The 17181-nt window shown below is 34.4% G+C and overlaps 1 protein-coding gene across 1 annotated transcript in view; it reads right to left on the bottom strand.

Moving 5' to 3' along the window:
* Positions 1 to 4476: 4476 nt before the first annotated feature.
* DCK (deoxycytidine kinase) overlaps positions 4477 to 17181 on the bottom strand; it is a 31284-nt gene continuing 18579 nt past the window's right edge. The window contains exons 3-7 of the mRNA XM_036108822.2: positions 13029 to 13222; positions 11880 to 12027; positions 9899 to 10014; positions 9040 to 9130; positions 4477 to 6670 (exon numbers count right to left, since the gene is read on the bottom strand). Of these exons, the coding sequence (XP_035964715.1) occupies positions 6644 to 6670; positions 9040 to 9130; positions 9899 to 10014; positions 11880 to 12027; positions 13029 to 13222 (576 nt within the window). The 3' untranslated portion in view covers positions 4477 to 6643. The remainder of the gene's footprint in view (positions 6671 to 9039; positions 9131 to 9898; positions 10015 to 11879; positions 12028 to 13028; positions 13223 to 17181) is intronic.

Genomic DNA, 17181 nt, shown 5'->3' with positions numbered 1-17181 from the left:
ATAAGGCTTTTTGATTGCCTATATTTAATCCAGAAGCACATTTCTTCCGCCCAACATTTGAACACATAAAATATCACTCAATTAAGTATTTATTAATCAATTAATGCTTTTGCTCTGGCAATAAAAAAGACCTCTCATCAACTCCTATCTTTTTCCAAGGACTCACCATCAAAATAAGTTTGCTTGGATTATAGCCAGAGAGAGGAAAGAATCAAGTATATAATGACCTCATGTGGCAAATGACTATAACTACGGGTTTAACTATAAAATAATCATGGGCTTTATTAACTACTTTTGAAATCAAATTTTTATTTTTAAATTGCTATTAGAAATAGGCATTAAATACTACCCAGAATTAAGGAAGAAAATAAAAATGACCTTAGATACAAAGAGCAGAGGTTAAAAAAAAAAAAAGCAGAGGTAAAAATAGAGTCACTATTGACTAAATAAAATGAACCTACATGCTAGAGTCAAATATTCGGGTTCTTGTTTCAGATTTGTTAATTTTTGTGGGATCTTGAGAAATCCCTTAGGCTCTCACATCCATGAAATGGGATAAATTCTGTCTCCTACAGACTTGTGAGGCTAGAAGATGGTTATATGAAAGGATTTTATAATAATATTATATGGTACTTTTATCCTACTTATGGTACTTACTAGTCTACATATAAAACATTTTTGAGCTCATCATAAAAACCAAACCAAAATCCAAAGTACTGTTACCTAGTTTGACTTCTAATTGTCACCTTTTATTCTGGTGCAGTGGACACTGATTAGTATGGTACTTTTCATATACTAGGCATAGAACTAAAACTAAATAAATTCAAAGGATAGCCATATTGCTATTAAAATTCCTTGAGGATGGTCTTGATTCTTTAAAAAAAAAAAAAAAAAACTTCAATATTTATCAATTTAAAATCTGCCAAAGCAGAACTTGGGTGTTAATTTTTTGTGAAATCCCTGAACCACTTCTTCATTGATATATTCTGAGAACATCAATATCGTATTAAGAATTTATAACTCATGGCATCGGAGTGGCTCAGTTGGTTAAGTGTCCAACTCTTGATCTCAGCTCAGGTCTTGATCTCAGGGTTATGAATTTCAAGCCCCGCAGTGGGCTCCAACACTGGGTGTGGAGCCCACTTAAGTCAATAAACATACAATTATAGAGCCGTAGCCACAATAATCTAAAAAATGGTGGGGGTAAAACTTATTCAATACTTAAAATACCAGGCAAGGGAGTAGGTAAAACTTATTCAAATTCCACACCTATCCCTCACTTACTGTCTTTATTCCTAAAAGCACCGTCACTAAGTAAAAAGTTTTTAAATGAAAACTTTTCTAATTTTAATAGGACACATTATATCATATACCAAGAATACATGATATTATACACCAAGATTACATGATATTAAATACCAAGATACCAAAAAAGCATCAACTGAATAATAAGAACAAATTTACAAGCAATAAACAATATGGATTTATGTAAAATATATTGTAAAAAAGGTTTATTATACTTGCCCAGATGGAAAACTTGATAGTGGATGGTGGTTAGTGGAGGAGAGGAATAAAGAAATCATTCTTTGGAAGATAAATTCTGCTTTCTGTACCATGTCTTCCCACTAATTTTCCACCCTTTTGGGGACTAATGATTCAAACGGCACTTAAAATTAACTTATAACACAACAACAACAACAACAACCCTTTAGGGAACTTCAAAACACATGGAAATGCCATCTGCACATAACAGACTAGAGTCCTAGAAGATGCAACCTCTTCATTCCTCTCATTTGACATACTTATGCAAAGCAAAATAACCTGATGCATAATTCACGTTTTCAAAATAACCTCTGTATAGAAAATGTTAAGTAAATTATTATCTTTTTGTCTGAGATGGTAATGGCTTAAATATTGATTTTTATTGCATACTTGTTTAGTGTATTTTGGTGTAGAGAAAGTCTTTGTACCCAAAGAGCAAAAATGGTGATTGTCTGTAAAGTAATAGAACTTTCCAAGACATATTATGGCAAAAAGTTAGTAACTGAACAGTTCTTATAGGGGAAGACTGGATTTGGCATTACTAATCTCAGGACTAATATACTTTATAATTAATGACAACGTTGTAAGGAACTATATAGAATAAGGAAAAAAATTAATTCAACTAACTGAAGATGAGAAAAAATTTCATCATACAAATAAATACTTAAAAAAAAACAAACAAAAAACCTTACTAGGATAGCCTCAAAAAGCCTCCAAAGTATTACTAAACCTAAGTAGCTCAGGCCTCTAGGAAACACAAAATTATCCATCTTCAAGACTTAATATAAAGCTAATCAAGACAGGATGGCAAAAGAATAGACAAAGAGATCAATGTACACATAGTCAAGTGATCTTCAATAAAGGAGCAAAGGCAGTAGAGTGAAGTGAAGATTATCTTTTCAACAAACGGTGCTGGAACAACTGGACATCTACAAACAAAAAAAGGAATCCAGACGTTGACCCTACACCCTTCACAAAAATTAACTCAAAATGGATCATAGACCTAAATGTAAAATGCATAGTTCTAAAAGTCCTAGAAGATAACACAGGAGAAACCCTAGATGACCTTGGGTATGGCAATGACTTTTTAGAAACAACACAAGTTATAGGACAAAAAAAAACAAAAACAAAAACAAAAAACAGCAACAAAAAAGAAACAACATAAGATATAATCCATAAGAGAAATAATTAATAAGCTGGACTTCATTAAAATTAAAAATTTCTGCTCTGTGAAAAACAATGTCAAGAGGGTAAGATAAACCATGGACTGGGAGAAAGTATTTGCAAATGACACATCTGATAAAGGACTGTTATCTAAAGTATACAAAGAACTCTTAAAACTCAGTAAGAAAATGAACCCAATTAAAATGGGCAAAAGATCTTAAAAGACACCTCAGCAAAGATATACAGATGGCAAATAAACATATGAAAAGATGGTTAATATCATGTCATTAGGAAATTGCAAATTAAAACGAGATACAACCATATACCTATTAGCATGGCCAAAATCCAAACCACTGACAACACCAAGTACTGGCAAGGTTGTGAGGCAACAGGAACTCACATTCATTACTAGTAAGATAGCAAAATTATACAACCATTCTGGGAGACAGTTACGAAGTTTCTTAAAAACCTAAACACACTCTTACCATACAATCCAGCAATTGCACTCCTTGATATTCACCCAAGTGACCTGAAAACTTTTGTCCACACAAAAATCTACACACAGATGTTGATAGCAGCTTTATTCATAACTGCCAAAACTTGGAAGCAACCAAGATGTCCTTCAGCAGGGGAGTGGATAACGATGGTACATGCAGACAATGGATTATTCAGTGCTTAAAAAAAAAAAAAAAAAAAAGAACAAGCTATCAAGCCATGAAAAGAAGCCATGGAGGAAACTAAACGCAAATTACTAAGTGGAAGCCAATTTGAAAAGGCTACATACTGAATGCTTCCAACTAAATGACTTTCTGGAAAAGGCAAAACTATGCAGACAATAAAAAGATTAGTGGTAGCCTGAGGTTGGGTGGGGGTGATGAACAGAGCACAGAGGATTTTGGGGGCCATAAAACTATTTTGTATGATACTACAGTGGTGGATATATGTGATTATTCATTTGTCAAAACCCACAAATGCACAACACTGAATAAACCTAATGTAAACTATGGACTTTGAGTGATAATGTGTCGATGTCGGTTCATTGATTAAAACAAGTGTACCTGCCTTCGGCTCAGGTCACGATCCCAGTGTCCTGGGATCGAGTCCCACATCGGGCTCCCTGCTCGGCGGGAAGCCTTCTTCTCCCTCTCCCACTCCTGCTGCTTGTGTTCCTGCTCTCGCTATCTCTGTCTCTGTCAAATAAATAAAATCTTTAAAAAAATAAAAAAAATAAAAAATAAATAAATAAAACAAGTGTACCACTCTGGTGGGGGATGTTTATAGTGGAAAAGGCTGTACAAATATGGGAGAAAAGAGTATATGGGAACTGTACTTCCTACTTAATTTTGCTGTGAACCTTAAACTGCTCTAAAAAATAGTCTATTTTAAAAAGTTAAAAAAGAGAGAGAGAGAGACTGATAAAATCCAAATAAGGTCTGTAATCTGGTTTAGCATTTCTGGAGGTAATAAAATTTACATCTCTCTATAAAAAATACTTTGGGACTCTATGTCCTTTAAAATATGACAGACCTAATTTCTAGGGGGTTCAGTATACCGTGCTCAAAGTTTCAGACATAGAAGATGAAAATATTCTGATGAGGGAATGCACAATTAAAATTACCTTCTTAAAAGAGTCAACTATAAAAATTAGTACATATAGTCTGATGTAAGATGATCTAGTATGGGAAATAGGATCCAAAGAGATAATTCAGACTTCTAGGCTCAATACTCTTGTACCCACCCAATGGTACAGCTTTTGAGTCATAACAAACACATTTTTTAAGCTTTTATTCAATTCTACAGATTTTAAAAAGGCATTAAGTTAAACATTTCTAGAGGTTACTAAAAATCTCTAAATTATGTCTTCACTTAAAACAGAATCAATGTTATTTAAACCACTGTCACTTTTTTATATTCATAATTTTTTCTTCAAAAGTAGAATAAATTTTAATTTTAAAAAGATAATCATTTCAATGGTATAGCTCTATCACAGTTCATGAGATTTATACTTATTTATTAAGCCAATATTTAGTAAGCAAATTTATTTGTATCAAACACAAACAAAAAAACCCCATACAATATCATGAGATAGTTTCAATAGTCATGGTGAGTGTAGAACTTGAGACAAAGTCTCCCTTTCAAAAGATCAGTGCATCTGGAACGTTTAACCTACAAAATTATCATCCTTGATTATCAAAAAACCAAAACAAAAAATGACATTTTAAAAAGGAAAACGAGTTTCAAAGTCAAAGTGACTCTTCCCCTCATTTCAAAAACAGAATTTTTCCAAAATGTCAAGTAGAAAGGTTAAATACATAGAAAAAACACTACACACCTTAACTAAACAAACTTTATCTACAGACCTAAAATGAATCCATGCAGATTTTTAAAAATTACAACTATTCTACCTCCTTGTCTTCTTTACTATTATATTTCCTTATATATACTTAACAAAAATGATAATGCTTTCAAGATACAGAACATATAAAACAAGATGATTTTTATCAGTAATTTAGAGGAGGAGGAAAAAACCCTAAGGTATAAACCCTACAGAGAAGCAAAGCAAACTGTGAAGTGATGAGTGATCATGATGTTCTCAAAGCAGAAATGTGTGACTTTCATTTAAACTTTAAAATAGCAGGCTGCCAGGGTGCCTGGCTGGCTCAGTCAGAAGAGCATGCACTCTTGATCTTGGTGTTGTGAGTTGGAGACCCATGTTGGGTATAGAGATTACTAAAAAAATAAATAAATAAAAACTTAAAAAAAGAAGAAGAAAATAGCAGGCTGCCTAATTAATCCACAGAGCAAGAAAGTAAGGGCAGGAAGTAAGAGCTGGGATAAAAGAGACTGCACTGCTAAGAAGATAATCTTGTCTTCAGCTTCTGTTTTGACTTCTCACCAAGTATAAAGGTAAAGAAAAACTACTCATTCCCAGAACAGGGTCAACAAAAAATAAAATAGAAAACCTTATTTATCCCTTGTTATGTTCCAATAAATTTTTACCGATAAAAATAGGAAGAAATTTAGGGAAAACTATAATTTCACTTCAAATGAGTTAAAGACAATAATAATTTAAACCATCTTTTACCTATAAGAGTAATATTCCATTCTAAAAGAATGGTCTGAGAGAAAGTAGGTAGCTATTTTAAGCTCCATATAAATTGAATCTTTAAACTCATTTATCTTTTAAATACAGAAACATTTTAAGTTATCATTTCCTCTTTAATCCTCTAAAATCCCATGCAAAAAGATGCAGTCTCACCCATACCACAAATGTGGAAACAAAAGCAGGAAAAAAAGATTAAATACTGATAAGTTATGCTGTTAAACAAAGTCTGACCTGCTCCTTTATTAATGAGGTATAGACACATTCATAAATATCAATGAAGTGATTAAATGCTAAACTGGTCTTATCTTCCACATAAATTAAGATGGAAGGGGAGACACTTGATCAAAAGTATTTAAAATAAAACTTCATAATCCTTTTTTAGGGATTCCTTAAATTCCACTTTTCAGCTTGTAATAGGTACACTAATTTACACAGGTCACATTACCATTTACATGTAATATTAAAGTTCCCAGTGAAGAAACTGGTCACCAGTGAAATAAGAAGCAAGGGGGGATGGGCAGACAACCTGCTGAGGAGAATAATAGAGGGGAAAACAGAAGGAGGCTGGGTCCTTTATGATGTAATTTAGCCAGTACTTACTCTGGAACCATCTACCTCTAGACTTTTTGTTGTGAGAGATAATTAGATGTCTTATTTTTTTAAAGCCAGAAAGAAACTGCTCATAAACTTTTATATAGAATTCATCAAAACAATTTTTTTCTTGGAACAAAAATGGTAAAAAACCTGTGTTTTCTAGAGACTTGTATCAATATTGAGCTACGAAGATACACAAAGCTGGAATCATCTGGTTGCCTGTAGTCTTCAGCAAAATCACAAAGTGCTCAAAAATTCTTTGACCTGAGGGGAGGAAACAAATATTAATGTAATTCCTTGACTAATTGGAAATGTCTAATTTTCATCTCTATTTAATAGTATAGAACAGCTGAAGACCCAAACTGTATAAGTAACTCCGTCACAAAGCCACAGCATTTATTTTCAAAAGATATATTAGTACTTCGGTAGTAAAAGAGAAATGACCTAGGGGCACCTGAGGCGCCTGGGTGGCTCAGTCATTAAGCGTCTGCCTTCCGCTCAGGTCATGATCCCAGGGTCCTGGGATCAAGCCCCGCATCGGGCTCCCCGCTCTGCGGGAAGCCTGATTCTCCCTCTCCCACTCCCCCTGCTTGTGTTCCCTCTCTCGCTGTGTCTCTCTCTGTCAAATAAATAAATAAAATCTTAAAAAAAAAAAAAGATAAATGACCCAAAATGTCATTACAGGAGTTATTAAGTTTACATCTAAGACTGATACAGTTCTATAACAGCCTTAACACAATTTCATTATCTCTTTATAATAACATAGACCACTGACGTACAGCTTTAGCACCAAAAACATAAGTAATTGTGATGATTTAAACAACTCTGAAGGTCCAGACATGTAAACTTTGTAATTTTTCTGAAGCACAAATTTGAATCATGTATACAAATCTGTGATGTTAATATGCAAGGAAACGTCATATAAGTTGTGAATGAACCTAACCAACTGACCAACATCACAATGCAAAAAGATTCTGTTCTCCATAAATTCTAGATGACACAGTACTTCTTCTGAAGAAACGAAGATTATTGCCTTGTAAAAATACCTAAAGAAATACCTAAAAAAGAAATACCTAAAAAATAACTATTGTAATAACGTTATATGGTGACAGATGGTGACTACGCTTATGGTGGTAAGCATTGCGTAACATATAGAATTGTGGAATCAATATGTTGTACACCTGAAACTATATATAACATTGTATGTCAGTTATGGATTTCAGTAAGAAAAAGAAAGCCAACTACTAGCATTATTAATGAAAGTAAAAGTAAACAATAACATTTAAAGACGATTCTTAGTCAAAACAGAAGTGTTAGATAAAATTAAAAGGTGGTTTTATAGATTCAACTCAGTTAAAAATGTTGGTTGGCTGTTAGTATTACAATGGCTGATTTAATTTTATTTCATTTATGTTCATAGTATTACAAATGAATTATATCCTATTTTTAAAAATTTTTTTTTAAAGTTTTATTTATTTGAGAGAGAGAGCGAGAGAGAGAGAGAGAGAGAGCATGAGCAGGGAAAGAGGAAGAAGCAGGCTCCCTGTCAAGCAGGGAGCCCGATGCGGGGCTCCATCCCAGGACCCTGGGATCATGACCTGAGCCGAAGGCAGACGCTTAACTGACTGTGCCACCCAGGCGCCCCTATATCCTATATTTTTAACATCATTATGGTATGAAGACGTCATCTGAATTTTCCAGATACGCTTTATACTTTATTTCTATCCTGAGAAAAACAACTATATGCTACAGAGTGTTTAATAATAAATGTTGAGATTTTCAAAATTCTTGAGATATATCCGTTATGAATATCAGGTTTCTGTTACAGTAAATAGCAGGCATTTTATGAAGGAGAAAAAAAACATCAAATTTCTCTTAAAACTAAACAAACCAAAAAAATGCGGCTTCGTTTTTAGATCTTGGATCACCACTAAGTTAATTAACATGGATAACGGGATATTTATTATACAGTTCTCATTACTATTCTCTCTCAAGTGTACATCAATAGGTTTTCTCCCAGTCCCTTTATCAGTACAGGCACCATTCACTAATAGAATGTAATCAGCTCCCAAATACATAGATGATAGATTAACTCTGATTAGGACAATGACTCAATGATCAGGCAATGCCAATTCTTCATTGACAAGGTCCCACATAAAACTCAAAACTAAAAATCCTCTAATCTCAAGACTTTAGCTAATATAAAAATGGATGAAATCTTTATCCTACAACTTCAAATATCTTCCATACTGAATTTAGTTGAAAAAGATGAATTTAATTTCACAAGTAGTTTATTATTCAAATACCTAAAGATTGGTGATAGAGGGAAGAGGGGAAGAATAGGGAACAAAGCAGAGAAGGGGGTGACTAAGAACTTTTGTTAATGTGATTATCCCTATATTACAGATAAAGGGACTAAAGGATAAAAGAACCTCCTCATTCTAGGTAAGGCCACAAAACTAGAATTTAAAGAGGATTATTATCTGAGGTCTAAACCCCTCTAAAGCTCTTAACTATTTCTTACTGTAATTTTATGTATTCTTTTCTGTTAGAAAATTGTTTTCTCACAAGTTACAACACTTTTCTAGATAAGACAAAACAAATATTAGTGTACAGTCTTTGTATAAATCTACCTTTTCAATGAGACCGTCGTGTTTGTCTTTAAAGTCTTCATTAATATCCAGTGTTAAAATAGGGATTTCTTGTAGAAAATCAAAGTTGGTTCTATTTTAAAAAAAGAGAGAGATGGAAAAAAAAAATTAGAAAAAGCAATAAATAAAAGACAAACACTAAAAACTCACTCTTATACTATCTCTGGAAAATCAAAATGTTGTCAATCATTTTACATTAAATTTATCCAGCAAGTACTTTATCTGGAAGCCCCTTCTTTCTCCCCTAGACTTACTACTATATAATAATACTAATATCTAAAAATCTCAAGTATAAAATATATAAAGTTAGGCATTATGACATGTAATTCTTCTCAAAAACCAAAAACTTCCCCTAAAGTAAGGAATGTTTGCATTTTGAAGATGAGAAAACTAAAGCTCAGGAAGGTCACTCTGAGGCTCAGGGGATGCATGCCTAAGGTTACACACTAACAAACCTGGATTGGATCCAAGATCTGACTAATGACAGCAAAGTCCATGCTCTTAATAACTGTGCTATAGTACCTCCCAAGCCTTGATCTAAAAGATAAATCTGAAGTATCTTATCTTAAATCCTCTCTGAAAGTGAGTACCTAATATATCTGCACACAGATATATTTCCTACTTCATCACTTAAATTCCATATATCATGCTGTCAATACCACTGGAGGAGATCAGCTATAAAAATTTTAAGAAAATAGGATCTCATTACAATAAAAAGAAGCAAAATTCACACCTAATTCTGGGAGATCCTATAATACTAGTTCAAAATAAAAATGGCTGAAAATGAAAATCTGTACATGTTTAGATTAAAATTTGATAAAGGTCTTTAAGGAAGTCTTACTTCAGTGTTCTATGCAGTAGCCAGCTCTCATGCTTATAGTGAAGCTTCTCTAAATATTCAAGAGGAATGCCTTGTTCTTCATTTCTTCCTCGTAAATATATTCTATTCAAGCATTTCTAAAAGCAAACAATAAGAAAGAGGTTGGGGGCAAGGAACAATTATTCTTGTCTGCGGCCATTAAATTTTTCTTCTCTAGTATCTCTTTAGTTATGCTAGCCAAAATCTCCATTTATTCCTTCTAGAAATTTGAAATAGTTCATTTTTCCCTCCTTTTGCTTTTCAACCATTTGGTGTCTCTAAACCAATTAGTACTTTCAGTCTATAAACTTATGGGATCCATACTTGAAAAATACTGTATAAAATAAGTTCAGTAAAAAGTTCAATATACAAACTGTGCTGCAAAATTTATTATAAATCTTCTTTTCAAATACTTAAATGATCCTGCAATCAAAAGATATTATAAATAATATTGATGAAATCAAAGTTTTGTGTTTATAGACTTTAAGATATTGGCTATATTTTCTAGCAAAATGAAATTATTAGTATTCTTTATGTTCTACATTTGCATTTACTATTTTCTTAATTAAAAACAAAAAATTCTTTTCAAAAAATAAAAAAGTGAATTTCAAAATTATTGTTAAATTCTGGCTTCCTTGATATTAAAAAGAACAAAATCATCACTTGGAATCCGAAACCTAGTTTCTTTGAAAATTCAGCTTCAATAACAACACAGTATTCTTTCAGGCTAGAAGTCATGACATTTATATTCATCAGAGCCTACTTTGTGGCTTAGGGAAGACACAGGAATAAAAAACATAGAAAAACTGGAATGTAAGCACGAAAACCAGAAATTTGTTAATAAAGTAAGCTCTTATTTAGGTTAGCTTTATGAAAGGAATCCACTTCCTGGATTCATTACATAATTTCATATATAAACAAGAATGGGGGCGCCTGGGTGGCTCAGCTCATTAAGCATCTGCCTTTAGCTCAGGTCATGATCCCAGGGTCCTAGGATGGAGCCCCGCATCAGGCTCCCTGCTCAGCAGGGCAACTGCCTCTCCCTCTCTTCCCTACTCCTGCTCTCTCTTGCTATCTCTGTCTCTCTCTCTGAAATAAATAAATAAAATCTTGAAAAAAAAAAAAAAAAAAAAAAAAGAATGGCTATGTTATAACCTATCACGAAAGGCACATTTTCAAGTAAGCTCCCTTAACTGAAAATGGTAAGGGTCCTCTAAGTCTCAACTGAAGCTGCTATCCAGTCCGACCCATGAACAAACATAAAAGATTTCTTGAAATGGACTTTCATCAACTTTGTGATTCATTCACAAATATTTGCTGAGTTCCTACTATGTATGTAGGCCCTGTTCTAGGCAATGGAAATTCAACAGTAATTAAAATACCCGGTCTCAGACCAAGAAGCCTATATTCTAGGAGCTGCTTGAGCAAATTTTTTAATCTAGTTGTGATAGATAAGAGACCTTGCAGAAGTTGGGAAGAAATAATGAAGAACAAAACTGAGGAAGCACAGAGAAGGGCCTAACAGAGCAACTTGCCAAATCTGGGTTTCTTCTTTGCTGGGAAAAGAGAATACTTCTATCTATACAGTTTGAGTTTCTAATTTGGATGTGGGGAGTAGAGAGTAGGGAGTGGAGTTAAACTAAATTGCCTTCACTGCATACCACTAAAAGGACTTCTAAATATTACTTTAAATTGTCAATGGAGCAAGCAAATTTTTTTAAAACACTTTTTTTTTGAAGATTTTATTTATTTTAGAGAGTGAGAAGGCAGAGAGCATGCACGGGGGAGGGGCAAAAGGAGAGGGAGAAACAGACTCCCCACTGAGCAGGGAGCCCGACTGAGTAGGGAGCCTGACTCGGGGCTCGATCCTGGGATTCTGGAATCATGACCTGAGCCAAAGATAGACATTTAACTGATTGAGCTACCCAGGCGCCCTAGCAAGCAAATTTTTATTGAGTCTCACCTCTGGAGTGGCTCGAAGATAAATGATTCCATCCAGTTCAAGGCTTTGGCCAAACTGTTGATTCATCCAGTCATGCCAGTCTTGATAAATTGTCCACTCTGTTTCATTCATGCAGTCAGATTCATACAAGTTAGATGCAAAGACATACCTGAAAGAGAGTCTACATCAAAACATAATTCCTTTCCAAAAAACACAAAGAAATAGAAAAGAGAAAATAAATCTACTAAATGGACATGGAACATTCTCCTAAAATGCATGGCAGATAATGCCTTAGACAGCAGAAAAAATCAATAGAATATCTCCAACTACAAGAAATATGTTCTTGGCCAGCAGTTCTCAAAAATGTAGTGTAAGGACCCCTGCTAGTCCCCAAGATCTTTCCAAGGGTTCCATGAGAGGCCAGATTACTGTATATACAATACTTCAACCACATGGTACACAGATTGAATATAGAAGCATAAATGAGAATCCAGTTATCTCCCATTTAGACATTAAAGAGATTTGCAAAAATATAAAACAATCCTCTTCTAATTTTTTTGTTTTGAAAAATATAATTTTTACAAGTATGTTATTTATGCTAATATGTAATGGGTTTATTATTACTAATTTTAAATAAATTAGTAAATGTTCTTTATATTTTTCAATCTTAATTTTTAATAACATAAATATCAGTAAGACACAAAGCTCTTTGGGCTCTTCAATAATTATATTAAGAATGAAAAGGGATGCTGAGACCAAAGTTTGAGAACATTTGTTCTGAGCCAACTCTCTAGCTTAAAAGAATCCTTGCATAAGCAGGGTAACTCTAAGGCCCCCTTAGAGATTCTTGATCTTGCTCAAGATGCAAGTCTTGAATATAGATCCAGACTTAACCAGAGTAGATGAAAACTTTAAGAGGGTTGGAAGAAAAAAAACTTCTCTGCAAAACTGAATGAGATGGCTATAATATTCCCTAAAGTTTCCATGGAAGCTAGCAATTATTAATGCTAAAACTAGAGAATGCCGTTGCTACCAAACTGCTAAAGGTAATGTTGCATCTCAAATCCTCAACACAGCCTCTCTTATTCCTTTAATTATCAGAAACAGAAATAAAAATCCCAGTTCCAAGCCACGATTCCAGAATGACAAAGGCAAGTCATTTATATATACCTGTCACTATATATAGATCGTTCAAAAAATAATACAGGTTTCTCTGCATCTTTGAGCTTGCCATCAAGACAGGCAAGCTGGGCTCGTATTCGACTGAGGCAGGCATATGACTGGAAGGTAAAAGACCACCGTTCAGGTTTCTCGTACATCATCTGAAGAACATTTCCACCACTTTCCTGAGATGTTGTCAGTTCCTATTTTGAATGTGAAAAAAGAAACAAAAAGCAAAATTAATGATCAATAGAGCTATTTAAATTTTTTAAAAAGCTCAAAAAGAGAAGTTAGATAAATAAATGCATCACAATTAGCAAAACCAAGATGATTAAGTCCTCTTCCTCCTGCTCTTTCCCACTGCAGTTTTCAGGTTGCCTGAGGTCTACAAGAACCTGAAAGGCTAGTTTAACCATCGGTTCCTTAGAGCTTGTCCACAAGAAGTCACAAACTAAAAGCCTATGGCAGAAAATACTTGTTTAGCCCCTTTAAACATTTGAATTAGTTGTCAATAGTTATTTAACTCTTTTTTTTTTAAAGATTTTATTTACTGACAGAGAGAGAGCACAGCAGGGAGAGTGGCAGGCAGAGGGAGAGAGAAAGGGAGAAGCAGGCTTCCCGCTGAGTGGGCTCGTTCCCAGGACCCTGGGATCATGACCTGAGCTGAAGGTCATGACCAGACGCTTAACCAACGGAGCCACCCAGGCGCCCCAGTTGTCAATATTTAATAGCTAAATAATTTCACATAATACACCTAGATTATATCTTCTTTTTAAAAACGCAAAAACCACCAACAGCATTTTCCACGGAACTAGAACAAACAACCCTAAAATTTGTATGGAACCACAAAAAGACCCTGAAGAAAAACAAAGAAAATCGTATTGAATCCGCGGCCTCTGCCCCTCCAGCCAACTTAGTAGTCTATAAGTTTTAGCAAGCACCTTTAGCCCTGACTGATGGATTAACTAAACCTTTCTTGGTGTATCTATAGATTCTGTATTGTTTCCTAGAAAAACCCAGAACCAAATCCTTTTGAACAACCTCCCTCCCCCACCCCGGGGCACCAATACACAACCTCTGAGCACCATGATAAGGTCTGTAGCTGGCACCACTGAGTCTGCACACAATCAAGAAGTGTTAAAGACCACTATGCTCCTTTTTACTGAATAACTGCCCTAAAGTTCCTTTAAAAATCTTTGGGCCAGGCAGAAACCCTGGAGTTGGTTTCTGGACAAGAGTCCACCTTCTCCCCAGGTGGTGGATCTCCTGAATAAAGCTCATATGCCTTTCCAATCAGAATTCATCTCTTGAGTATTGGCTTTTCAGGTGATGAGCAGTCAAACTTGGGTCTTTCAGTAACAGTATCACAATCCTAGACTTTAATATAAACTACAAAGCTGTAGTAATCAAAACAGTATGGTACTGGCACAAAAACAGACACATAGATCAAAGGAACAGAATAGAGAGCCCAGAAATAAACCCATGTTTATATGGTTAACTAATCTATGATAAAGGAGGTGAGAATATACAATGGGGAAAAGACCATCTCTTCAATAAATGGTGTTGGGAAAACCGGACAGCTATATGTAAATGAATGAAACTGGACCACTTTCTAACACCATACACAAAAATAAACTCAAAATGGATTAAAGACCTAAATGTGAGACCTGAAACCATAAAACTACTTAAAAGAGAACACAGGCAGTAATTTCTCTGACATCAGCCATAGCAACATTTTTCTAGATACATCTCCTAAGGCAAGGGAACAAAAGCAAAAATAAACTATTGCGACTACACCAAAATAAAAAGCTTTTGCAAAGCAAGGGAAACCATCAACAAAACAAAAAGGCAATCTATTGAATGGAAGAAGATATTGGCAATTGATATATCTATCTGATAAGGGGTTAATACCCAAAATATACTAAAAAAAACTCACACAACTAAACACCAAAAAACCCAATCTGATTAAAAAATGGACAGAGGACCTAAATGGACATTTTTCCAAAGAAGACATACCGATGGCCAAAAGACACATGAGAAGATCCTCAACAACACTCATCATCAGGGAAATGCAAATCAAGACCATGAGATATTACTTTATACCTTTCAGAACAGCTAAAATCCAAAAAGATAATAAGTGTTGTTGGCAAGGATATAGAGCAAAAGGAATCCTCATAGATTATTGGTGGGAATGTAAATTGGTGCAGCCACTGTGAAAACAGTTGGGAGGTTCTTCAAAAATTAAAAATAGAATGACCATATGATTCAGTAATTCCACTACTGGGTATTTACCCAAAGAAAACAAAAACACTAATTCAAAAAAGTATATGTACCCCTCTTTATTGCAGCATTATTTACAATAGCCAAGACATGGAAACCACTTAAGTGTCCACTGACAGATGAATGGATAAGGAAAATGTTATATATATATATATGTGTATATATATATATATCATATATATAAAATATATATGAAATATAGAAATATAAAACATAAAAATATATATATATATAAATACATATAGTGGAATATACACAGCCAAAAAAAAGATGAGGTTATGCTGTTTGTGACAACATGGATGGACCTAGAGGGTATTGTTAAATGAAATAACTCAGAGAAAGGCAAATATATGATTTCATGCATATGTGGAATCTGAAAAAAAACAAATGAATAAAAAAATAAACAAAAAGCAGAATCAAATCTATAAATACAGAGAACAAACTGATGGTTGCCAGAAGGGAGGAGGATGGGGGATGGGCAAAATGGGTGTAGGGGAGTGGGAGATACAAGCTTCTGGTTCTGGAATGAATAAGTCACAGGAATAAAGGGCATAGCATAGGGAATACAGTCAATTATATTGTAATAGCATTGTATGGTGCCAGATGGTAGATACACTTGTGTATTCAGTTGCTATACAACTGAAATTAATGTAATATCGTGTGTCAACTATACTCAAATGAAAAAAAAAATTTTTTTTAATGTGAAAACCAAGCAATACTGTGCCTGTAGTTCCTCTCAATAAAAATTACCTAGAGCCAAGTCACCCATGCTTCCATTAGGTGGGACATATGCTCTCCAGTTTATCAGCCCCTGTCATTCCCTATTGATTCTCTCAACAGGCCTGATTTATTTGTTAGCTACCTGGCCCCTCTAGGCATTTTAGGCCCCAATCTTCTAATAAAACAGAACAAGGCCTCCCTAAAATTTTGTGATTTCATAATCATATTTTTAGAACCAATATTTTCAGTTTAAGAAAAAAAAATGTAGAATAAAAAATAAAGCAAAATCTCTGTTTTTTTTTTTTTGAGAGAGAGAGAGATGGAGAGCATGAGCAGGAGGGGCAGAGGGGGAGAGAAAGAATCCTCAAGTAGACTCCATGCTGAGCGTGGAGTCTGACATGGGGCCCAATCTCATGACCCTGAGATCATGACCTGAGCCAACACCAAGAGTAGAACACCCAACCAAACTGTGCCACCCAGGTGCCCCAAACTCGGTAATCTTATAAATGAATCTGAAATAGCATCTAGAACTCATGAATTATTTTCCTTTCTATAAAATACAGTTTTCCTAGCTCTGTCCACCAAAAGGCCTATAAACAATGACAACCTTTTAGGAACAAACATAAATGTCACCCAGATTATGATCTCTAAATACCATTTCCCACTGAAAGGAATTAGGGTCACATACCTGATTCCACATCTGAAGAAAGAAATGTACAAGATGAGTTTAATACCTCTTGTTCCAGGAAACAAGTAAACTATCAAAATCAACTGAGGTTGTACCAAGGGAAAGGGAGCCAACATGAAAGGGCTTCCACTTGTCAAAAAGATAGAACCCTTTGAACATCTGAAAGGAATGGTGAATGGAAGGCAAAAATTGATAAATTCAGAATACTAAAGAAAACCAGAAAAAAAAAAAAAACTCTCCAGTCATCTTTGGAGATTGCTAGGTCACCAATTAATTACTATGGAAATCTCTAGATAGAGAGAAAAAATTATCCAAAATTTTATTCTGGCCCTTTCTATACAAATGTTATTTCAAGTTAATGGAAGAGTAGATGAGGAAAAGGTCTTCTCTGACCGAAGAAATCTCAGCTAACAGGCTTGATTATTAGAATATCACCTTTTCCAACACCAACTGATATATTAGATTAGGGCAACA

The sequence above is a fragment of the Halichoerus grypus genome, chromosome 3 (genome assembly GCF_964656455.1).
Source record: "Halichoerus grypus chromosome 3, mHalGry1.hap1.1, whole genome shotgun sequence".
Taxonomy (NCBI): domain Eukaryota; kingdom Metazoa; phylum Chordata; class Mammalia; order Carnivora; family Phocidae; genus Halichoerus; species Halichoerus grypus.
The sequence above is the reverse complement of the archived record's forward strand: the minus strand, read 5'-3'. Positions and strand labels throughout refer to the sequence as shown.